This window comes from Tamandua tetradactyla, chromosome 1, assembly GCF_023851605.1.
Source record: "Tamandua tetradactyla isolate mTamTet1 chromosome 1, mTamTet1.pri, whole genome shotgun sequence".
Classification (NCBI taxonomy): Eukaryota; Metazoa; Chordata; class Mammalia; order Pilosa; family Myrmecophagidae; genus Tamandua; species Tamandua tetradactyla.
This window is the reverse complement of record NC_135327.1, coordinates 71,948,253-71,974,707: the sequence shown is the minus strand read 5'-3', so window position 1 is coordinate 71,974,707 and position 26,455 is coordinate 71,948,253. Positions and strand designations below refer to the sequence as shown.

General features: G+C 38.5%; 1 protein-coding gene across 1 annotated transcript in view; it reads right to left on the bottom strand.

The window, feature by feature from the left end:
- Positions 1 to 26,455, bottom strand: part of VWC2 (von Willebrand factor C domain containing 2) — a 133,977-nt gene that overhangs the window by 87,690 nt on the left and 19,832 nt on the right. Inside the window, exon 2 of the mRNA XM_077162208.1 lies at positions 20,477 to 20,606. Within this exon, the coding sequence (XP_077018323.1) occupies positions 20,477 to 20,606 (130 nt within the window). The remainder of the gene's footprint in view (positions 1 to 20,476; positions 20,607 to 26,455) is intronic.

Below are 26,455 nucleotides of genomic sequence, written 5' to 3'. Positions count from 1 at the left end.
AGGGAACAATCTTAGCATCTTCATTATTCTGATGTTATATTTTCAATAATGAATGTCAGGCTTCCTTGGTGATAATTGTTTCATGGAGCCTGTAGTCCATAGCGGTTGAATGTTAGACGTTTCTGGCACTAAAGACAGTCTCAGAGCTGCCGAGAGGATGCAGGGCAGAGCACTCCTTAAGTATTTACAAGAGCTTAATAGGCTTCTCTTCCTTCAGGCAGATTTGTAACAGGCAGCCTTTCTCAAAAGAAGTAGAGGAAGCGCTGGCTCTCTAACCTTACTTTAGTTAGGAGGGATGAAAATCTTGAAAAATATGTGAAGGGAAATAAAATTTTACATTTTAGGCAACACAGTATGTGTCTCAGCTCCCGTGGCCTTTGCATTCAGAGTGAAGATGATCATCTTGGAATGCAGTTCCACACGCATGGCCCTGGAGAATGGAGAAGGAGAACACGTACTTCTGCACCTGAGCATTGAGGCTGTCCACTGCCTCGTGGAAGAAAAGCAGGTCAAACAGACTACACCTCAGTGGGGCAAATGCTCAAGTGAAGAAAGGTGATGAGGCATGTGCTACCAGGGCTTTGGAAAGTGAGAGACAGAAAACTAGTTTTGCTCTTGAAAACCAATAAGAGTTTTGTTTGTTAGAGAATTAAGGCAGCGCGAGTGAGGCAAAAACAGGTGAGAGACGATTAACAGGAAGAAATGCTAGACTGTATATATGGTAAGAGAATTCAATAAAAAAATATCCATGAAGCTGCACTACACAAACAGTGAACCCTAAGTTAAACCGTGTACTTTAGCTAATAGGATGATTATAAAAACGTGCCATCATAAATTAAAACAAATGTTCCACACCTTGATGGTTAGGTTTTGGTGTCAACTTGGCCAAGTGATGAGGCCCAGTGGCCTGGTCAGGCAAGCACTGGGCTGACCATTGCTGCAAGGTATTTCCTGGCTGGTTGACAAAGCAGAAGGCTGGTGTATTAAATCATCAGTCAGTTGATTGCACCTGTGGCCATTACATCTGAGCTCAACTAAGGCATGTCTCCCACAACTAAATAATCCAATCAGGTGAAGACTTTTAAGGAAGGAGACAGATTAGATTCACTGCTTCTTCAACCAGCGAGTCTCTCCTGTGGAGTTTGTCCAGACCCTAATTGGAGCTGCCAGCTTCACAGGCTGCTCTACAGATTTTGGACACTTCCATTCCCACGGTTGTGTGAGACACCTTTATAAATCTCATATTTACAGATCTCTCCTGTTCGTTCTGTTTCTCTAGGAAACCCTGACTAATAAGCCCACAAAGGCAAGGTGTTGGTGGTGGGGTGGTGTATGGGAATCGGTGTTTGTGGATTATTGTTCTATAAACCCACAGCTTCTCTAGCAAAGGAGAAAAGCTTAAAAAAAAACAACAGACAAGGGGATGTGTGAGCATTTCTTTTTATACAAGAGGCTTGATAGGCGCAGAGGTGACAGAATATTTGTGGATATGTTGAAGTCTTTTGTGTGTTGTGTTGGGGTGTCTAGTCTTTTCCAAGGGGCCAGGTTAGAAGGTCTCAAAAATCTAATTGTTAAGAAGTAGATGGATTTTGTAAATATAAATTACATTTATTCCATTTATGAAGAATTTCCCCATCTTAAATAATATTTATTCTTTTTAATCTGTAAAGACACATTCATGTTTATTCCCTTCCATTTTATCTCAGAAAGGTATTGTTACCCTCATTTTACAGATGAGGAAAGTGAGGCTCTGAGCGGGCAGGTGAGTTTCTTTGTCTTGCCGCCAGGGGCAGCAGTGAGTGGAACCAGAATGCGGGCCTCTACTGCCGACTCTAAGCTCTCCTTCAAAAATGGGTGGGATTCCCTTGTCTGGATTTTGTGTTTTGCTCCATTCCACTTTACGGGAAGGTGCCGTGGCAACTCCTCTCTGTGGGTCTCCAAAGAATAAGGAGAATGCAGGTTGTGTGTATGTCTGTGTGTGTGTCTGTTTGTAATTCAGATTTTATTGCTCATTAATTTTGCATTCCAAACCATTTTAAGTAAACAGACATTGAGAAAATATACTGGGAGTGTTAAACAGATGATGGCAACATCGAGGAGAATGCTTAAGGGAACACATTTTGAGTATTTATCTTGTTAATTTATAGAATGACTTACTGATGTAACTAAGATGGGGGGGCAAAAGAAAACCTATGAATTAATCAGAGAACAGAACATTTGTCTTAATGAACACCCAAAATGGATTACTGAATAATGATGGCTGAGCAATTTATGCATTAGTTTCAAAGAGTCATAGATTTCTTTTTAGTGTTGAAGGACTCTTTAAGTCATCTGGCCCAATTTGGGAAGCATTTAGTTTTGAATTTGGCTTCCCAGCCCATAAATACTTCTGAGGAACAGCTCTAATGATTAGGAAATTCTTCCTTGCATTAAATTCAAGTCTACCTTCTTTCAATGTCCACCTATTTTTCTAAGCCCTGAAGTTCTCGCCTAAGCTCACCTGGATGCAGACAGGCCCTAGAAATAGGTATTTTCTCTGAGTGAAGTCTCAAGAGAAACCTTTATACCTACTTTAAAGCATACTCTTCCAATGGCCAAAAAGCAGTTCAAGCAACTACTTTTTGTTTGTTTGTTTTAACATGAGCAGGCACCAGGAATTGAGCCCGGGTTTCTGGCATGAGAGAGAACTCTGCCTGTTGAGTCACAGTGGCCCATGCTCAAGCAACTACTTTTTAAAACCAATATTATAGGAATGACTTATATGTTAAAATACAGACATACTTTTCAGAATCACACCACTCTTATTATAAAAAAATACTGGCTTTCCTAATTTAAGAATTTGTCATGTTTATTTCCCCCATATAATAATGTTTTGCTCAATCATGCCTGATGTGTTTTCAATAGATACTCAGTGAATGTGTGATTAAAGATAAATTCAGTTCACAGCTGTCAGGATTACCAAATTGTAACTGCTCTTAAGTGATGACATTTGTTTTAGAAAAGATAAGATGCAATTTACAGAATTGGAGGTTTGTGGCTACCTCCTGGGGTAACGGACTCTTTTATACCTGAAGTTTTATCTTCCTGAAAGACAAATAAAAGGTTTGGGTTTCACTGTGAGTGAGAGAGCAGAACGTGTCTTCTGATCAACAAAGAGGGTATTTTACATTCCCTGGAAGCACCCACTGAAAATCCTTCCTAAGAATATTCATTGGCTCATTCTCCTCCAGACAGATTGGGCAAGCCATCCACAGGGCTATTTGTCTTCACACTGTCTCCCAATGACAGATCGATTCTACTAGGATGCATCCCATGTAAGTGTTTTGGATGCAATTCAAGTTACCTCTGGTAATGGTGTCATTGATCAAACTGTGGATGTGGTAGAGATATCTGTCCTGGGATGAATAGCTTTATTGTATATTGTGACAATTGATTTCCCTTTTACTGGGGACACAGGCTGGAAATATTTTAGACCAGGGTATTAATAACCAAGCAGCTTTTAACAGATGAATAATGGTAAAGGAATATATATGAATGGATAATCTTCCAGAGGATAAAGGGTCTTGCTGAGAAATAGAGCTGGAAACTTAACCTCTTCTGCGGCCTTGGTTCACCTGGCTGAGGCTGGGCCAACTGCTCCTGCACTGTCTTCAGTGCTCACGGTATGCTTCTGGGGGTTCCTTGGAAGAAAATTTCGTGATGGATATTCCTTTCAAGAAGCGTGACTGGGGGTGAAACATGGGGGTTGGGGAACACAGGCATGGAGGAAAACAGTTTTGAGTCTCTAAAACAAGACTACTATTAGGCATTTGATTTATTTAGTCCTTATAGTTAGCCTGCCAGGGTTGTACAGAGATTATTCCTATTTTCCAGGTGAAGGACTTTAAAAGGATAAGCAAATGAAAAAGGTGACAGAGTGATTTAGAAGGAAATTCAGATTGGCCTGGCTTCAAAGCCAACACTTTTTCTTCAAGGAGTTACAATTACTGTGAAAGCTCAAGATGTCTACCAGAGGGCATCTGCAACCTTTATTTTCCAATTGTACCCACCACCTGCTCCTCCTCCTCCCATTCTTTGCGTCTCGAAAACCAGAACCACCATCTCTCCCTTTGCCCAAATCCGAAACTCTTGAAACTTTTCTTCTAAAGCTCAGCCATAAATTCCGTGGACTTCGCCTCTGAGGGATCTCTTGAACGTACCTTATTTCTCCATGGCCACTGTTCTTGTCCAAATGCAGGCCACTGTTAGCTTTCTTCTCAATCACTCCAGCAGCCTCTTTCCTGAACCCACAACCAAAATGGCATTTTATACTTCAAATATAATTGTCTCACTTCCATTCTAAAAACTATCCTCAGGCTTTCCATTACCTCAGAATTAAATTTAACCCCCTGACAAGGCTTAAAGATCTGTCCTGAACTAGCTGCTACTTATTCTTAAGCACCCGCCTTGCAGTTCCTCTTTTAGTTTCCTGGCTACTCAAAAAACACCATGCAAGGGTCGCTTCAACAATGGGAATTTATTGGCTTATGACTTTAAAGGTAGGAAAAGTTCAAAATTGAGGTATTAGGGAGACGCTGCTTTCTCCCTGAATACTCTGGCATTCTGGGGTTGGCTGCTGCTGATCCCTCATCCTTGGCTTTTCTGTCTCACAGCAATGCACATGGCGGCCTCTCTTGGCTTCTCGCTCCATCTGGCATTCACTCCACTTATAAAAGTCTCCAGTAATTCAGATTAAAGCCCAACCTGATTCCGTGGGGCCACTCCTTAACTGAAGAGACTTCTTGAAAAGATCTCCATTACAAATGGGTCCACCCACCAGAATGTGGGCCAAGACAAAGAACGTGTCCAAATACAGCTCAATCCATCTTAGTTCCCAACTTATTTTAACTCCTGGCTTAGGAGACTATTTAGTACTTTCTCTCACCACCTAGGCTCAGCCCCTGCCCTACGGTTAGCAAGCTTTTCCTTATTTTTCTCCCCCTTCTATGGGCCCCACAGCCATTCTTCATGACACCACCCATTGGGAGGTCTTTTCTGTCTCCCTGAGCACCTCCTGCCATTCTCCAACAAGGCTATGGGCCTCCTTCCCTCACCTCAGTTGTCATATGTTGGAAAAACTGCCTGTTTCCCTCAACATACTCTATACCTTGGGGGGCTCCCTGGCCACCATTATGTCTCCTGTGGCATACAGAAAACGATATCTGCCGAATGAATTAATGAAGAATTGCTAAATCCATCCTGTCATTACATTGTCACAAAACACCCACACATGTAGCATATATATCTTTTTATTACAACAGAAGTAGTGTATTTCATATACCTTCATTTTGCAGATGACAAAAAAAGACACAGAGAAATCAAGCTATGTGACCAAAGTCAATCTGAAGATCTCATTGCATTTACCGGGCAGTCCTAGGATCAGTTTTCCTATCAGTGGTTTCAGTCATCAAGACTCTTTTAAATTATACTAAAAGTTAAGAAGGTAGAGAAATATAATACAGTGTAACAAAATGTCATCCAAAATATTTTTAAGTTTAGGTGCTGCTTAAAATTGATACAATGAGACACCATTTCCATAAATTATATTAATAAAAGGTTAGCAAGGCTATAATAAAAGGTAGGACTTTATAAATTTCCACAACCTTTTATAAAACAACATGGCAATATATATCAGGGTCATAAAAATGTTCTAAGCCTTTGACTTGACAATCTCACTCCTGGGAATTTATCCTAACGACATAATTCAAAACCAAATAAAGTCATATACATGGAGATGTTTACTATAGCATTACTTATTTTTCTTTACCCTGAGCTCCTACACCATTTCATCATAACTCCAAGTAAAACAACAGCCAGTTATTCACAAGATGACCTCTCCTCTAGACTATGAGTTCATCAAAGGCAGTGTGGTGGCCTGGAGCTATACTTCAGAGCTTTGTTCATCCTATGGGTGTGAACCCATTACAAGTAGGACCTTGTTAATGTGTGACCACCTCAGTCAGGGTGGGTCTTAATCCTATTACTGGAACCCTTTATAAGCGAATGAAATTTGAACAGATGGAGAGAAAGCCACAGTAAGCAAGAAGTTGAAATCGATGAAACCCAGAAGAAAAGGGGGCAGCCAGGAGAGGCCACCATGTGCCTTGCTATGGCACAGAGGAGCCCAACAACAGCAGTCCTCTGGAAGAAAGAACTGCTTTGATGAAGCTTCGATTTGGACTGTCCCTTAGCCTCAAAACCACGACCTAATAAATTTCCACTGTTTAAGCCAACCTATTGCATAGCATATGCTTGAGCAACCAAGGAGACTAAAACAGTAGGCATCATAACCTGATTCATGTTTGTATCCACCATGAGACGAGTGATAAACACCTAAGTGCTTTATAGAAGCGACATACGCACAACATTTTCTCAATCAAATGTTCAACAAAAAGAGATATGTTAAATTATGATATCATCACAATTCATACACTCAGAATAAGAAGTGATTAGAACTAGAATGATGTTGTGCAAATAAAACCTCCAAATAAAACCACTGTCAAACACTTTTTGACTATAAATTTAGAAGTGCACTTAACTCAGAAAAGCATTTCATCATAATAAACTGGCAGTAACTACTTTGAGGCAGTTCATGTCTTAGTCGATTTATTTATCTTAAAAAAAGTTTCTGCCTCAATGTTTATAAATAAAAGCGCCCCTTTGAGCTATTCTCAAATTTACAAAAAAGCTGCTGATGCAAAGATCTCCAGAGGAGATGAAAACAAATTCCTGAATTTATCTAACCCTATGCATTCCTCTTGTCTATGTAATTTGTCAGAAATAAGGGAACCAGGGAGTTCTCTGAACTGTCTTCTGGTGATGCTGAAGATCTCTGAAACAGACAACAGCAAGCCCAAAATTAATGTCAATTTAGAAAGTGATGAGGAACAGCATGGAAAATACATATTACAGAGGCTGAAGGCATTCAACTGCTTCTTTAAATAAGAATAAATAATCGATGCTCACTGGGCTTTATAAAGATTAATGGAATGCTATCAGAGACATTATTTCCACAAAACCAAAATTAAGGTAAAACTGCAGACACATAGAGAAGAAGCATGTTAGCACTTTGGAGCTGAGTTCTTGGCTTCCATTAGGGAAGGCAATCAAAAGAAGTTGAATAAAACTTATTTAAATTCATTTATGCATGTATTTATTTTTAGGGAAACTGTTTCCCAGGAAGACATTTCCTCCAGGCCTCAGTGCCACATAAAGCAGACATGTGGCATATCTCTCTTTGAAGCTACTATTTACTACATTTTTTTTGCTTTGACTCTTAGAAAATTCACCATCAATTATACCACACACCTTTTAAGAACTAACTGTACAGGATGATAGCTCATTTCTGAATTAATGTTTCCTGATTTCACTTGTCATTCAAAGTCATTTTCTCTCTAATGTGATTTTTTTCCCCCAACTTTTAAAATACTACTACCAGTTCTATATTATAAACTCTCAAGTCTCTAGAAGAACCCTGAGAACAATGAAGGCATCTGAAAATGTGTTTAAAGGCTCAAAATATTCTCATTTCACATTTCAAGTTTTACAGGTCTACTGTGAGCACTGTTTTCCTAGTTTACCAGGTTGCTAAGACAAATACCACGATGTGCTGACTTAAACATCAAGCATTTATTAGCTCACAGATTAGGAGGCTAGGAGTCCAAAGTCAAGGCACTGGCAAGACCACGCTTCCTCCTGAAGACTGCAGAGTTCTGGTGCTGGCTGCAGGCAATCCTTGAGGTTCCTTGGCTGGCATCTCCACCTCCCATCACCTGGCCATCTCTCTCTCCTGTGTCTACTCTTCCGGTTTCCACTGACTTCCAACTTCTGCTTCCTGTTTGTGATTTCCTTCTGATTTTTGGCTTTGAGTTTCTTCCCTTTAAAAGGCCTCCAGTAATGTGGATTAAAACCTACCCTGATTCTCTTGGGTCACACCTTAACTAAAAATAATATCTCTGAAATGTTTTATTTATAAATGGGTTCATACTTATGGGAATGCGGATTAACGTTATGAACATGGTTTTGTTGGGGTACATAATTCAATCTAACATGCCTATTAAGTTGGATTGGGAAGATATAGCCAAATACATATTTCAATATTCTCATTTTGTATTCCCCTTTATGAATTCTAACTTTTGAGTGAATCATTAGAATTTTCCATAAACTGCATAATGACATTTCTGAATAACAAGGATACAGAGAAACTTGACACTCATACACTACTATCAGGAATGCAAAGTTATGCAGCCATTTTGTGAAGAAGTTTGGCATTTTCTTATAAAGTTACACATATGCACTTTTATATGACCCAGAAATCCCACTCCTAGATGTTTATCCAAGTAAAAGAAAATCTTATGTTCACACAAAAAACCTATACATGAATGTCTATCACATCAAAAACTGGAAAAAAATCCAGAAATTCTTCAACTGGGGAACAGATGAACAAACTGTGGTATATACATATAAGGGAATACTATTCAACAATAAACAGATTCAACCTATTGATATATGCAACAAATTGGATCAATCTTAACTATTATGTCAAGTGAAAGAAATCAGACACAAACAGTTACACATTATATGATACCATTTTTATGACATTCTGGGGAAAGCAAACTATAAGACTGATAACCTGTTGGTGATCATCAGAGAATAAGAAGGGTTTGACTAGAGAGGGGTAGCACAAGGAAATTTTGGGGATTGAAGAAATTTTCCTGTATCTTAATTGTGCTGCTTACATGACAATATGCATTTGTCAAACTCATCATGGTACACACACAAAAAGTGAATTTTGGTGTCTGTATCTTACAAAGTAATTTAAAATAATTAAGTAATAAACAAGACTTTACAAAACTATAATTATACATTATTCCCCTATGATGAGTTGACAATTATCTGAAAAAGTCACTAGAACTATATTAGCCTCATGAGTTATTTCCATTTAAAGACAAAACAAAACAACATCAACAAACCAAAATGGGAATTTAATCACATTAGGTAAAATTTCCATCCAAGACAAGGAAAAAGTATTCATATTGTATATATCTGATTCCCTATCATGACTTTAATTGTTATTCTTCTTTTGCGACAATCATGATATTAATAGGTAAACTTTGTCAGGAGAGCTAAAGAGAATCACAATTTTGGATTGTTTAAGATGCACCTACCAATGGCTTATATCCACTGGGTTGTTTTCACAGTATGACCTGAAATAAGTTACTTAAGCTTTCTGTGCCCTGATTGTTTCATCCGTAGGCAGGAATACTCCCTTACCGGGTTTTTCTGAGGTTTAAATGAGTACATATAGTCTTTTAGAACACTATATTTAGAACAATGCTGGGCATATTCCAACTCACTATGTGAACTTTCATTATGATCTTAGCCTTCTACTCTCTGAAATACACAGGAAAAGTTAAAACAAAAACCCAAAACCCTGTCTACTTATATTCAGTGTATTTCACATATTTTCCATGATTCTACCTCAAATTATTTGAATCTCAGTTTTAAACTTAAAAGTCTCATACTAAGTTTTCACTTTCCTACAAGAAATAGACATATTTATTTTCTGTGAAGAATACTATCATCAAGTATCACTCATACTTCAGGGAATGATGCAATCTTTATATCTGGTAACTTTGTCCAGTGGTATACATCTTAACACCTCTGGGGGGCCATTTTTAAGCAGCACAGCTAATCCTTATGAGGTTCTCATTCTTCAAAACCTGGGTCTTACTTTTGTCAGTTCTCTTTCTTTGTATCCACACGTGCAGAATGGAGGTCTTCTGGTTTCGAATGGGAAACCCCCAAGAGTCTCGTATCTTAAAGTTCAAAAGCACATTTAAGACGAAGGGGCTCATACTGTGAACCTTCGAAGTGTATCCATCACCAGAGAAAACCTGAACTCTTGAAGGTCTCTATAACACTTACAGTTTTTGTATCACTGGAAAAAAAACATGCCACACACACACACATACATCCAATTTATCAAAAGAAAAACCTTAGGAGATCAAGCTACTCAAGTCAACACAGTGAATATATTAGTTGTATTTGATTTGTGATCAAATACATTTATATAAAATATAATTAAATTTTATATAAAATTATTTATATTCAAGGCATTCTGGGTTTCAAAATTTTGCTCCTTTGATGCAAGTGACTTTGACAGGTAGGAATAGAATTGTAATTTTCTTTCTGTTGGGAGAAAGAGCTATTTAATACTATATGTCAAGATATTAGAGTATGGGGGCAAAGACCATATTGCTGAGCTCAAGAGTTAAAACCTTCATATTTCATCTATGCCAAATCTATCCGAGCATTTAATTTCATATAAAACATCCATTTTTGATGTCCTCTAATCTCTGATATATCAGACATATAATTTTGTCTTACCAAAACACAAGAAAACAATGTTTTGGTTTGACCACTGTAAATTGGTCATTATACTCAGTCGGTTATTATACAGCATTCATTTCTGTTAGCAATTCTATTTATTTTTCAAGCAAATCTCTTTTAGTCATAATTCTAAACTGTATTTGTCCTGTCAAAGTCAGAATACACTACAACTAGAGATAGTTGAAAGCCAAGTTCTGTCTGGTACTTTTACTCTAGCAAAACTTAGTAGTGCTTAGGTGATCAGACAAATTTAAATTTATTTTTAGTTATATTTCATAAAATAAGTTTATGTTTGTATATAATTGGGTCAAAGCTTTCAATGCAAATCATTCTGCAATATAAATCTTTTTTTATATGTCTGTCTACATATATGTATTTTTCTATCTATGCATATACCCTCACAGAGGCAAATACGTGATATGTATATCATAGGGAATTTTGTTCTCAATTTTTTTGGGAAGTGGGGGAGTGCATGGGGCTGGAATTAAGACAAGGTCTCCCACATGGCAGGTGAGAATTCTACCACTGAACTACCCTTTATTCTAGTTTTTAAAACATATTCATTCTCCTTCTTGTAATACCTAATGTGGTATCACAAAAGTCTTGTCCCACTTCATCCCATACTGCCTCACAAAGTACAGATGGGACAGATGGACATCTGGAGGTTTATCATCAGGGTGATAATCATTTCCTGTCTCCCCAAACCATCAATGCATATTAAAACATATTGTGCATCTCTGAGAATGTGTTATTTATATACCTTGTTTATATTTAATCATTTTTTCCTTGTTCAAAGACTAAAATTGCATCTTAAATGACAAAAATTGAACACAAACAGAAACAAATGACTTTATGTCTTTGTAAAATTTTAAGACATCCATTGAGGATAAAGGATCAATTCAGGGAGAACTTCTGGGGGAAATGAAGGAGTAAACCTATAGAGCTCACACCTCTGCCAGAAACAGCTAGCAGATGTTTAGAAACTGTCTGAAACAACTGTTCTGGGGCTAGAGTCCAGGGGAGCATTGTGCAGTACTCAGGGAAGAATGGGATTAAGAGACTGAGACACTGAGGTAAAAAAATACGAGTAAATCACTCAGCAGTAACTGATGGTGCCCATCCCCCATTCTCAAGGCTGGGCACCTGAGATCTGGCTCCTAGCTGGCTCCTGCAGATGGGGAGGGATATGTAAACACTATTCCCTAAGATGGGGGTGGGGACAAAGCTGAGTACTAATACTGCCCCCTATTGGTGAGTTTAGATAGCTGGGTCCCAGCTTTTTCAGGCTGCCCCCAAAACAGCAGGATATGCATACTTCTCAAGTCCTCATAGATTGTTCTCTGGGATTGGTCACATGTTGAGTCACATAACAAGACTCAATAAATTTAAAATATTGAAATTATGAAAGCACTTTTCTCTGATCATAATTGATTGAAGGTGAAAATCAATAACAAATGGAAAACTGGAAAATTCACAATTATTTGGAGCTCACACGCTTAAACTCACATTTAAATAATTGGTGGGTCAAAGAAGAAATTGCAAGAGAAATCAGTAAATATCTCAAGACAAATGAAAATGAGAACCAACATATCAAAACTTGTGGGATGCAGTGAAGGCAGTGCTGAGAGGAAAATTTTATATCCCTAAATGCCTACATTATAAAAGAAGAAAGAGCTAAAATGAAAGACTTAACTGAACACTTGAAGGAACTAGAAAAAGAAAAGCTAACTAATCCCAAATCAAGCAGAAGGAAAGCAACAACAAAGGTTAAAGCTGAAACAAATGAAATTGAGAACAACAGAACAAAAAAAACTATAGAGAGAATTAACAAAACAAAAGCTGGTTCTTTGAGAGGATCAATAAAATTTGGCAAACCATTATCTAGACTGAAAAAGAAAAAAGAGAGAAGATGCAAATAAAAATAAAAATGAGAGAAAGGATACTACTGATCCCCCAGAAATTAAAAGGATCATAAGAGGATTCTATGAACAACTGTGTAGAACGAAACAGAAAGCTTAGATGAACTGGAAAAATCCCTAGAAATACACAAACAACCTATCCTGACTCTAGAATAAATAGAACACTTCAACAAACCAATGACAAAAGATTGAATCAGTCATCAAAAACCTCTCAATGAAGAAAAACCCAGGACCAGATGGCTTCACAGATGAATTTTACCAATCATTCCAAGAAGAATTAATACCAATCCTGCTCAAACTCTTTCAAATTACTGAAGAGGGAGTGCTACCTCATTCTATGAGATCGAAATCACTCTAATATCAAAGTCAGACCAATATCTCTTATGAATACAGAGGTAAAAAATCTTCCACAAAATATTTGCAAATCTAATCCAACAGCACATTAAAAGAATTATACACCATGATCAAATGGGTTTGATCCCATATATGCAAGGGTGGTTCAACACAAGATAATCAATTAATGTAATATACCACATTAATGAATTGAAAGGGAAAAAAAAAAACCCACATGGTTATCTTGACTGACACAGAAAAAACATTTGATAAAATCCAGCATCTTTTCTTGATAAAAACATCTCAAAAGATAGAAATCAAAGGAAATTTCCTCAAAATGATAAAAGGCATAAATGAAAATCCCATGGCTAATATCATCCTCAACCATGGAAGACTGAAAGTTTTCCTGTTAAGACCAGGAGAAACAAGTATGTCCATTGTCACCACTGTTACTTATCATTGTGCTAGAGGTTCTAGCTAGAGCAATTAGGCAAGAAAAAGAAATAAAAGGCATGTGTTTCATCTAAGTTGTCTAACAGATAGTTGTTCATAGTATTCTCAGGATTCATGGTAATGACTGCCCTCTGATTTCTGATTTTGTTTTGTGTCCTCTCTCTTTTTTTCCTTTGTCAATCTAGCTAGGGGTCCCTCGATTTTATCAAGTTTCTCAAAAGCGAACTTTTGGTTTTGTTGATTCTTTCTATTGTTTTTTTTTCCTCCAGTTTGTTTATTCCTGCTTTAATCTCTGTTATTTCTCTTCTTTGATTTGTTTTGGTGTTAGTTTGTTATTCTTTCTCTAATTTCTCCAAGTGAGCAGTTAAGTCTTCGATTTTAGCTTATTCTTGTTTTTTAATATAGACATTTAGGGCAATAAATTTTCCTTTCAGCACTGCCTTTGCCACATCCCATAAGTTCTGATATGTTGTATTCTCATTATCATTTGTCTTCAGATATTTACTGATTTCTCTAGCAATTTATTCTTTGACCCACTGATTATTTAAGAATGTGTTGTTTAATCTCTGTGTATTTGTGAAAGCTCTGGTTCTTTGGTGATTATTAATTTCCTGCTTCATTCCATTGTGGTCAGAGAAAGTATTTTGGATAATTTCAATCTTACTAACTTTGTATTTGTTTTGCGTCCCAGCATATGATCTGTCCTGGTGAATGTTTCATGTGCATTAGAGAAGAATATGTATCCTAGTGTTTGGGGATATAATGATCTATCTATCTATCTATCTATCTATCTATCTATCTATCTATCTATCTATGTCTACTTGATCTAATTCATTTATCACATTGCTATGTTCTCTATTTCCTTGTTGATCCTCTGTCTGGTTGTTCTATCTATAGTGGAGAGTGGTATATTGAAGTTTCCCAGTATTATTGTTGAAACATCTATAGCTACCTTCAGTTTTGACAATGTTTGCCTCATGTACTTTGGAATTCCTTGATTAGGAGCCTAAATATTGATTATTGTTATTTCCTCTTGGTGAATTATCCCTTTTTAAGTAGTGTCCTTCTTTGTGTCTTATGACATCTTTACATTTAAAGTCTATTTAATATGATATTAGTATAGCTACTACTGTTTTCTTTTGTTTGCATAGAACATCTTTTCCATCCTTTCACTTTCAATCTATTTGTGCCCTTGGGTCTAAGATGCATCTCTTGTAAAGAGCATATAGGTAGATTATGTTTTTTAATCCATTCTGCAATCTGTGTCTTTTATTTGGTGAATTTAATCCATTAATGCTCAAAATTATTACCATATAAGCAGTTCTTGAATCTACCATCTTATCTTTCATTTTTTACTTTTAAGATCTATATATTCTTTTCTATCTCTTTCTTTCTATCCTTTAAATTATTCTTACTGTTACTCCTCAGTTCTGCACCCTCAGCTGACAGGACTTCCTTTAGTATTTCTTGTAGGGCAGGTCTCTTGTTGACTAGTTCTCTCAGTCTTTATTTATCTTTGAAGATTTAATCTCTCCCTCAGTTTTGAAGTACTACTTGGCTGGATAAAGAATTCTTCGCAGAGTGGTTTATTATGCCTAGAACCTAAATTTTCTGTAATACACAATCTAAATCAACCTGATTGGATAACTCTTTTAAACGACCCAAACTCCTGGAGTCCAGAATACAAACAAGGACTTATAATTCTGTATAATATAGCTTAATGTATTACCCGGATACATCTCAGACTATGGTGGGCTCATAATTAAAAAGTATTGGTAGAGTCTCTTGGGAGGTCCAAAGGAAAAAAAAAGAAACTATTTAACTTTCACATCCTGAAAACCCTGGGTACCCTCTCAACCATTAGGGATCCCCAAGAAATAAGCTAGGCCATTGATTTTGAGACTTGCCCTTATGAAACGTATTTCTGTAGTGGAGAAGCTAAGGCTACCTATAATTAAACTTAAGAGCTGCATCCAGGAACCCTCTTTTGTTGCTCATATGTGACCTCTCTCTCTCTAAGCCCAACTCTGCAAAGAAAATCATACCCTCTCCGCTACATGAGACATAACATTCAGGGGTGAAAATCTTCCTGACACCATGGTGCATGATTCCTGGGGATGAGACTATGGAATAGACAATGCCTTCCTGATGAAAAAGGGGAAAAGAGGCATAAGAAAATAAGGCATCAGTGGCTAAGACAGAAAAATAGAGTCAAGAATCTATTCTGGAGGCTACTCTTAAGCAAGCTTCAGTTAGATAGCACCAATTACCATGGTTTGCTAACCCCCAACGAACACTACTCCTAAGGCTCAAATTGAGACTCTATAAACGAAGTATCATGCACTAAGTTTGCTTTCCTGGAACCTATAATTTCCAGAGGGTTCCTAAGCCAGATAAATCCTGAAACCCAGAGGGACCAGCCTCTCCAAGATTATAAATTGCACCCCACTATCCTTTACTATCAACACCCTTCTCAACATGAAAAAGTTGGATCAGCCGTTGCCTAAAGATCCCTATAGATTGGGAGAAGGATCAAAGGAGAAGGAGGCAGTATAGCAGAGAAAACAGTATTTAACAAATGAACATGACTGCTGAATCACTATATTAATATTCCTTCTAGTCTCCAATGGTTTTGAGCAGCTAGAAGGAAAAACCTGAAATAGTGGAATGGTCACCCATAACAAACTCTGAAATCTGTTCTGTGGCTACTCATTGAAGTGTACTTTTCTTACTTTCCTTTGTATATATGCTATATCTTACAATAAAAACATTTAAAAGGCATCCAAATTGGGAAGGAAGAAGTAAAACTCTTAGTATTTGCTGTTGACATGATTTTATATATAGAAAATCTCGAAAAATCTGCAATAAAACTACCAGATACAATAAATGAGTTCAGCAAAGTTGCAAAATATAAGATCAACATGCAAACATCAGTAGTTTCTATACACTAGTAATGAGCCAATATGGAAGGAAACCAAGAAAAAAACATATTTTTACAATAACAACTAAAATAATCAAATATCTAGGAATCAATTTAACCAAGGATATAAAGGACTTGCATACAGAAAACATTGCTAAAAGAAATCAAGGAAGACCTAATAAATGAAAGTCATTCTGCATTCATGGATTGGAAGACTAAATATCATTACAGAGTCAAATCTACCCAAATTGAATTAAAGACTCAATGCACTCCAAATCAAAATTCCAACAACTTACTCTGCAGAATTTAAAAAGCTAATTATCAAATTTATTTGGAAGAGGAAGAGGCTCTGCATAGCTAAAAGTGTCCTGAAAAAGTATCAAGTTGGAAACTCCTACTTCCTGACTTTGAAGCAGATCACAAAGCTACAGTGATCAAAACAGCATTGCAAAAAAACAAAACAAAACCCAGCATTGTACTGCCATAAAGATAAATATTCCGACCAATGAAATTGAATTGAGGGTTTAGGCATAAACTCTCAGATCTATGACCAACTGACATTGACAAGGCTACCAAGTCCCAAGTGGGACAGAATAAACTTTTCAGCAAATGGTATTGGGAGAGCTGCATATTCATGTGCAAAAGAATGAAAGAGGACTTTCATTCATTTTGTAAAAGTCTCAGGGCTTTTACAAAAATTAACTCAGAATAATCAAAGACCTGAATTTAAAAATCAGAACCATAAAACTCCTAGAAGAAAATGTAGGAAAGCACCTTCACAATCTTGTGGTAGGCAATGGCTTCTGAAACTTTACAGCCAAAGCACAAGCAACAAAAGGATACAATAAATGAGACTGGCTCAAAGTTAAAAAAAAAAAAAACAAAAAACTTTTGTGCTTCAAAGAATTATGTCAAGAAAGTAAAAATGCAACCTATTCAATGGGAGAAAATATTTGAAAAATCACACATCCAATAAGGGCTTAATATCCAGAATATATAAAGAAATCCTACCATTGAGCAATAAAAAGACACCCCAATAAAAAAGAAAAGGCAAAGACTTGAATAGACATTTCTCCAAAGAGGAAATACAAATACTTAAAAAGTACATGAAAAGATGATCAGCATCAGTATTAAGGAAATGTAAATCAAAACCGCAATGAGGTATCATTTTATGCCTACTAGAATGGCCACTATTAAAGAACAGAAAACGACAAGTGTTGGAGAGGATGTGGGGAAATAGAAACTCTTAATTCAATGCTGGTGGGAATGTAGAATGGTGTAGCTGCTGTGGAAGACATTTTGGCAGTTTCTCAGGAAACTAAGTATAGAACTGAGGTAGGATGATCCAGGAAACCCAGTGCTAAACATACACCCAGAGGAGCTGAAAGCAAGCCCTCAAACAGACATTTGCACACTTATGTTCATAGCGGCATTATTCACAATTGCCAAAATACAGAAGCAACCCAAGTGTCCATCATCTTATGAATGTATAAATAAAATGTGGTAAATACATACACAACTGTAAGAAAGAAGTCCGGATGCATGTGTCACCATGGACAAACCTTAAGGACATTATTTTGAGTGAAATAAATCAGAAGCAATAGGACAATTATAGTATGGGGTTACTGATATGAGCTAATCATAATAAGGACACTGACAGAATCATATTCTAGAACACAGGTCATCAGGGGATAAAATGGTAGTAGAAGGAGGGGAATTGATGTTTGATTTGCGCAGAATTTCTAATCAGGTTTACCATAAATGTTTGGAAATGGACAATGGGGATACTAACACATTACCTTGAGTGTAATTGACAGCACTGAATTATGTTGGCGAATGCAGTCGAAAAGGGAAGTTTGGGTCATGTGTGTTACTAGAAAGAAAATTAGAAGACAGAGCATGGGGCTGTATAAACACAGCAAACCCTGTTGTGAATGATGTGCTGTGGTTAATAGTACAAAATAAGAATGTTCTTTCACGGATAACAACAAATGGATGACACCATTACAAGGCCTTAATAAGGTAGTACACAGGAAAAACAATGCACCTAATGTAAACTATGGGCAGCAGCAATATTTTAATATTCTTTTAACAGTTGTAACAAAGGTACCATACCAATGCTAAGTGTCAATAATAGGGGGGTATATGTAGGTTTTATACATGACTTTTCTTTAACCTACAACCTTTCAAAATTTTTAATTTAAATAATTTTTAAATATACTACTCTGACCCTTATGTCCTAAGTGGAATATATTCTTATGACAAAAAGAACCATGAAGAAATCTTGAACTTGACTCAGTAGCTTTCATACTGATGGTCATATAGGTAGAGGCTTTTCTGTGTGTTTTATGGGAAAGAACAAAGAAGTAAAACTATTGATGGTGTTGGTTTATATAGAGAGATGGGGAAAGAGGGAACGAACATAGATATAGAAAGAGAAAAAGCAAGTATGGCAAAGTGTTAACAATTGGTATATACAGTGAAGGGTATACAAGTGTTCACATATAACTATTGCAACTTTTCTGCAGGTTTGACATTGTTCTGAAAGAAAAGGCAGAGACAAAAAGCCTTAGCAATGAAAATCAAGTCTTCTAGTAATTTGCAAACATCTGAAATAGGATTCCCCAGTTTTCTAATGCCAAAACTTTGCTTCTTATATCAATTGACAAGAAAAACATGGACTATCTTGGGTATTTAAGCTGTGAAATATTCGCACAACCTTTATCTAAGCCACTCACTACTTATCATTTGACTGAATAGGAGGTCATTCCTCCCATCCTTTCTCAGCCTGCAGAGTGCTGCTTCTGAAAACTGAGCACGATGATTTCCTAACAGACCAGTAGGTATCAACGTGGGCCCTTGAGCAGGCTTCCTTAACTCCACAGTAAAAAATGACTCAGCTGGCCTCTCCATCTGCTTCTCCTTCTGCAAACCCCAAGCCTGTTTGCCTCTATGATTCCTAACCAACACTAATGAAGACAAACAGTATTGATTTCCCTCCACCTTGCAGCTAGTATTGTGACTTTACTTTCTTAAAGAGCTCAGTCCATGCTTCGAAGCCTCTTCCTTCTCAGTATAATAGGATCATGCCCCTTGGCTTCCATTTCTCTTAGGACACACAGAAGAAAATTGCTATCGGGAACAACTCTTTTGACACCGTCCCCTTACACTCAGAGGATGTTACATATGTCTCCATCATTATCGAGCTCATCCTTCACATCTTTAAATATGGTGAGTTGCTCTCTCAGAATGATCCTTCTTTAAGAGGAACTTCATTTCTTTTCCTATTTATTTTTTCAAAAGTGTAACAAGTTTTGGTGGTTCGATCTGAATATCAGTGGGTTCCTGGTCGAAAAGCTCACAACTCAAACAATTTTGCTTGGCATGATTACAGAATCTCAGAATTGTCTCAGTAATGGCATACCAGTCTAACCCTTCATTCAGCATTTGCTCCTCCCTTACAAAGACCCCACGACATGCTTATCAAGTGTCAATCCAGGAACCCCACCAGCGAAGAGCTGACAACCTCACAAGTTAGTTCATTCCTTCTCTGATATACTCAGACCACTAGAATTATTTTCCTTTCTGAACCAGTCTGTAGCTTCCACCCATCAAGTCCATGCTTTGGGACTATGTAAAGCAAGCCCAGTTTGTCTGGACAGGGAAGATATTTAGACACTAAAAGACTACAGTTGCGTCTTATGAACTTGCTCTCTTCTGAGCCATGCTCGAATCTTTATTATGCTTCCTTCTCCAACCGAAAACCTTAACCCATCCTCCTCAGGAACACGGTCTTGTCAAATACCCTCTTAAAGAGTGATGCCCACGACAGCTCTCGGTACCTCGGGTACAGAGTAATTCCCTTGAGCCAGGATAAGGAAACACTCTCCCTTTATAAATTATCATCAAAGACATCCTGCCATTTCCTTTTAATAATGCAGACGAAGCTTTTGATCTACCAGGGACTCTCAATGGGAATAAGAGAGCCCTCTTCCTGCCTAATTTGCTTATGAAAAATATTCAATTAGGTTTCAAGTTTAATTCGCTAAGTAATAAAAAGTAAATGAGCCCATCCAGCATTTTGGTTTGTCTTAGAAAGAGAGAAACTGCCTTGCAAGAACAAACAACGTGAAATTAAAATAAGTGACTTTCCTCCGTGGTGGAAATGAAAGTTCTCCCCCAAAGAACATAACTTCCATAAACCGTGGCTGACAGCTGTAGCAGAGAGAACATCTTACTACACAGCAACTCTAGGCTGCACCCTGTGTACTCAAGATTACACATACATGCACAGGAGTGCAATGTGCACACATTTAGTTAAGCCCACATACCCACATACGTTCCATCCAGTGGCCAACTCACATGCATCTTCTGTGAGAGGGGGTAGGGGGGCACCCAGCCGTCAGGCAGGCTCACATACCATTTTTGCAGATGGGGCAGCACTGGTCGGGCTCGTACACGGGGTCCACACACTCCGTCTGGGGACAGGCAGACACTGTACACAGCACCTCGCCGTTGGCTTCGCAGCGGCACCTCTCACAGGGAGACACCTGAAACACAAACCCAGTCGTCACGGTCAGTCCTCCAGCCAGGCTTATAATACAGTCTCCTCTTTCTATTTCCCCAGACTGTCTGCTAAGTCACCAGGTTGTTTTAGGACTGCTAAAAAAGTTTAACCTGTTCCATGGCTTTCAAAAGGTGGACACCGATGTCTCTAGCATTTAAGGGGCAAAGGCACACAAAGGTCTACCTTCCTACTCAATTTCAACCACAGCAGTCTTGGTTTTTGTTTTTTTTTTTCCTTTTCTTTTCATTTTCTTTCTTTCTTTTTTGGTGGTGCAAAGTCCAGGAATCGAATCTGGGTCTCCTGCATGGCAGGTGAGAAAGCATCCTTGTTGTTTTAGTGGTCTATGTATTGGGCTTCTCTACAAGCTTTCTTTTGAAGAAAGGTCACGGTTTCTTTAAAAATTACACAACACTAAATCAGCAACGAATCCTTGCCTAACCACTCCTCATACAAGTCATCCCATCTTCCATGGCCCAGCCAAGTGGCCACCCAACCTATCGTAGAATACTCCCAACTTTTTCAGTTTAAAAAAAGGGTAGAATAAGAAAAGAAGGGAAAAGAGCAAAGGGACGAGAAACGGAGACTGTCCTAGGGCCAGGCACCTAACCAGGAGCTGTACATATACGATCTCAGTTAAGTCTCACTGCAACTCTGAAAAACAGCTGCTAAAAGGGTTGGCCTTGTTTACTGATAAGGAAAATTGAGACTCAGAGGGGCCAGGCAACTTGCCCTGAGCAGACCCCTCAAGAGAGGCAGAGCTGCTATTCCCATAAGTCTTCCCAACTCCAAAGCCCATGGGGTCCCACTCCTTGCCCTTCTATCATCCAGGGTTATGATATTCTTCTATGTATTGGGCTTCAATCTGCCTCTCTGCATTTCTACCCAATGGCTCAAGTTCTGCCTTCAGGCCCATTGGAATCAAGCATAATACACATTTCTGCAAAGGTTGATATGCCAACTGAGCATTTTCACCATAACTCATGCAGGGTGTGGTGAAGAAGATGTATTCCCTGGAAATAACCAGTGGGGGGACTTTTGATCTGGGTTGTCTCAGAGCAAAGCAGAAGTAGCAAATGCAGACCCTGCAATCAGAAGCTGAAACTCAGTGGGACATACAATTTAAAATCAGACAATGGTAAAGGGGGCAGGTGTGTGTGTGTGTGTGTGTGTGTGTGTGTGTGTGTGTATTAATAAGCCAAGTTTCTGGCTTTCTCAAGGATAGGGCAGTCCTAGCTGACTTTTGATATCAACCCGACTTGTAAAGTAGCAAACACAAACAATACTCACTGCCATGTCTCTAAAAAAAAAAAGGTTTTTAATCTCAGCTGACTGGCCTGGTTATCTCATGAAGCAAAGTATGGTGTATGTTTTAATGTATTTAATTCTCAGCCTCCAATTCACAGTCAATGCCTGGGAGTCAGGATCTAGACATAATTGTGTGAACAGACAGATTTGAAAATAAGAAGTGAAAGGAAACCCTGAAAAACATTAGAGTAGCCCAGGTCAAAATCTTCATCTGCTTTGCAACATGACCTAAAGTTGAAAGCCTGTGCTACAACAGTGTATAGGCACATGTTTCAGAAGTATTTTTGGCACACAGAAGGTCTTTTTTGCTACCACAGCCAGGGTTACTCTTTAGTTGCTGTTGATGTTCCCTGTGCTTCCTTTAATTCTTACCCATGCCCCAAGTATTCTTGCTCAAGGGTGGATTTATGGACGTGTAGGATGAAAGAAAGGATTCTGAGTTTTAAAAGCAGAGACTTTGATTGCACGAGACATGGTTTACTGCATTTCCAAAGCCTTCTACCAGAAGGATTCTGGGCACAGCCATAAAGCACAGATGATGTGAATTTAAATGATGGAGTTCCAGGCTAACCTGCCCTAGAAGAGACTGAAATCACCCCATTTGGAGGGAAGTATGGTCAGAAAGGAGCAAGAGGGTCAGACATTGGTGTCTGTGCTCGAGAAAGAGCACCCAGCTCCTACTCCAGAGTGGGAGTTAAAAAAAAATCAGTTTGGAAACCAAAAGAAGAGAAATGGGCCCTATGTCATGTCCCCAGGCTGGGCTCCAAGAAGACAGCAAGAACACAGAACAAAGTGTGGGAGCAGCAAAGTCAAAGAGGTTTCGGGCAGGTTGGCAGCATGCCCTGAGTCAGCATTGCCCAGCTCCTTTCTGCAAGAAGGAGCAAATCCCGGCAAATAGGCAAGAGATCGCTGACCTGTAAACAAGGTGCTTCTTCCTGTCTAAAATTCTTTTGTATCTTTGATGCAGAAAGCTGCTCGGAATGAATGCACACAGGCCAGTCTGTTAGTTTCTTAAAGGGTTTTCAATTTCACAAAAAAATTTTATTGTGGAGTTTTCCTATCAGTAAATATTTAGAAATCCTGATTCAACTCCTTAAAGATATGTTCACTTTGCAAATATCTGAATAGATACATAGAATTAGGATCACTGTAATGTCTCCCTCACCACCTGTCACTTACCTCTGCCTTCACCAACGCCACATGCTGACTTCCTCTTCACTCATCTCTAGTTCAACCTCACCCCAATTCCCAGGCAAAGCCAGGCAGTGGACAGCAAGTGGCAAAGCTGTGGAGATTCCCTCCAGTGCCAAACATGATCTGTGGAGGTCCAACATTGGCAACAGCCTTCTGCCTGCTCCTTGTCTGCTACTGCCTGGTAGCAGGGTGTCAATGTCAGGTGGATATATCTATACACTAAGAAAAGCAGCCTCCTGCTCAGTCTGAGACAGAAATGCTAGGGCCTGCATGGAGAGAGGCTGCCATGGAGAGATCTGGAAATGCAGCCCAGAATTACAGCTATGGGCTGCAGACTGACATGAGGCTCAGAGGGCTGGTCATCAGGGCTAACCTGGCATTTAGGGCCAGGATGAGTATCTTTCTGGACCATTTTTCCAACCCAGGCATGTGGCGGGAACTCCACCCAAATGGTCCCAGATGCAATCAGCTGACTCCAGAGTCCAGGATTCAAGTTAGAGGTCTGTCTGCCCTCTGACCCGGTTAGATTCCAAGTTGCTATTCCAGTTCTGAGCAAGTCTGAACAACCACCAATACGAAGATTTTCCCCCTACAAACTCAAGGGCCCTAGCTTGGCGGATACCAGAAAGCCTCCTGTTATCTCTGCATCTTTTGTTCTTTTTCAGAAAATTAAATGTAATGTCCAGCACATTGTTCCAACTAGCAGCATGAACTTCTGTGGCATTTTGTTCTAACCAAATGAAGCAAACTTTTCTCCTCTTTGAAGTGTTATCCTTCCCCAAAGATACTTAATGAGGGTAACTTAACTTTTAAATGATAGTACTTGCCATTAGCAAATAGCAACTAACTTTGTATAGACTGCCTCATGACTGAAATAATTACAAACCCAAGTTTTGTAGAGATGGGATGTAGATGCATATTCTAGAGTACATGTGGGCACTTGAGAAAGATAACCGTGCTCCCGGCACCTTCTACCAGCCAGGCCAATTTCAGAATTCATCCTTGGCAGGTGTATGCAGCAATTGTGTAGCTGTAATTCTCACCTGGCTGAGAGAGTGACTGCAGCATCCTTGTAGTGTTTATTAGGGCTCAGTGATACTCAGAAATGGTGCTGGATAACAAGAACACAGTGTCTCAGAATTGGAAGAGAGAATAAAGACAATGCGTTGTTCACTCATCCATTCTAGTCCTGAGGTCAGAGAGATGAGACCCACTTCTGCCATTTTCAGGAAGGTGAGAACTGGGCTTAGAGAAGATCCACAAAGGGACAAGCATATTGGAGTTGGCACCCAGAGGCAAGTTCTCTAAACTGATTGTGCTGTTTTTCTCACTCCATCACATTATATTCATAGTTACCACATTCTGCCTTACAGACAACAATTCTTTAAAATGGACCTGCAAAATGATACTCAAACATGGAACAAAACAATGGTGATCAGACATGCTTGGGCTTTTTTTTTTTTTAATGAAGCAACCAGGATTACAAAGTGCATAAGCCATGGCTAGGTTAAGACATTAACTGGATGATAAGTAAAATATAGATTATTCATAGTTAGTTAGACTCTTAATACTCACTAATTATACACATGTCCATATTAAATGTACATAGGCAGTTAGGAATGTACGATAAATATTGAATCTATTTCCAAATAATTAAATAGAAAGGGATAGCATCATTTACGCATTTAAAGCAATTTCTAAATGTAAAATGAGGTAAGGGGGCAGAGAAGTTGGGATTAACACTTGTATATGAAGATCATATGTAGAAATTTATATTTTAACTTTATATTTTATCTCATATAATTTTTACAGTAAGGACTCAGGAGCAATTGGGCTTCCACCTATAAGAAACTCTACCTTTTTAAATTTTATAACTGTGATTCTAATCACCATAACCAAGAGAAGGACAAGCTCTGAAGGATCAGCTATAGTAGAAAGCAGGTTGAATTTGCACCCTGCTCTTGTCTATGACTCAAATCCTTCTCCACTATGGCATGCGAGAAATCTTCTCTAGACACCTGCTCCCGTTCCGTCTTATTTGCTCTGCATCATTCCCTTACCATCCACCAAAGTGCCCCCCCCCCCCACACACACTTGGGAAACTCCTCATTCAGCTTAAACACTTCCTCCTGCTCTGTGCCACCAAATGCAGGGTGAGAGTAAGAGATGGCATGTGTTAACAACCCTGTAACCTGAATAGTGACCGTTATTATACTCCTAATCTGGAGGTTTTTTTTAACCATGAACTGCTGAAGTGGGTGGCATGAAATTCTACTGCTGCAAAATCTCTTGGTGACTAGGGAACAATTCTAGTCAGAATGTAGATGCTTACTTAAAAATGGAAAAAGGGGAGGTATGGAAATCCCAGAACAATTTTCCAAGCAACTGTAATGTTTTCAAAGATGAGATTAATTTATACAGAAAATGAAGAGATGCATGAGCTAACTTCAGCATAAAAGGTCTTCAACTAAGCCACTCAGCATAAAATAACTCTTCTCTTTTCTTTGTTTCTTCCATTAGCAGAGATGCTCTTTTTACTTTTCTAGCTCCCGAGTTCTTTGCTTCTACAATGGCAAAGATAAGATTAATATGAAAACAAAGAGAAACACTGGAATCTGGGCTTTGCTCTTCTTTCCCATCTACCTCTCCCAATTTGTCCCTATCTTTGAAACTCATTTAGGTCCTGGGACCCCTGGGAACTTTCCAAGGCATGCTGGCCTAGAACACAGAGCCTTTATCATTCACAGTCCTAAATTTCAGCCTCTGCAGAGTGGCTGATCAACTAGATTCAGTCCAATTCAATAAGTGGGCTATGTCTAGTCATGTCATAGTAGCTACAGCGACCATTTCAAAATGCTGAAAGGACTCAAAAACATTGGCAGAATCAATAAAGAACAGGAAGATAGGATACAAGATCTAAATTAACTTGCACAGTACCTATCCAAAAATATACAAATAATATCTAAAGCTTTGTTTCAAGAAAAGTTGCTCAAGATTTCATGAAGGGCTGCTTAAAGATGATAAACTTACAAGTAAGAAAAGGTGAATAAATACAAGTAGTCTATTGAGAGCGAGCGATCAAATTGTGGATTACACATTTACTCTACAAATGACATAGGTGATCTAGAGCACAGAATGACACAAACACAAAAGCAGTGACTTTAAAGAAGGAACCAGGTTGTGGGTAAAGGAGTGTGTAGACACTGAGTAGCTAGATTCACAACCTGAGACCAGAAAGCAGAACTTCATGATGCTGAGACCATCTAGTTCTGAACCAAGGTCTATATGCAGATGTCACAACTCACTCTACCTACAACCTAGGTTCTAACCCAT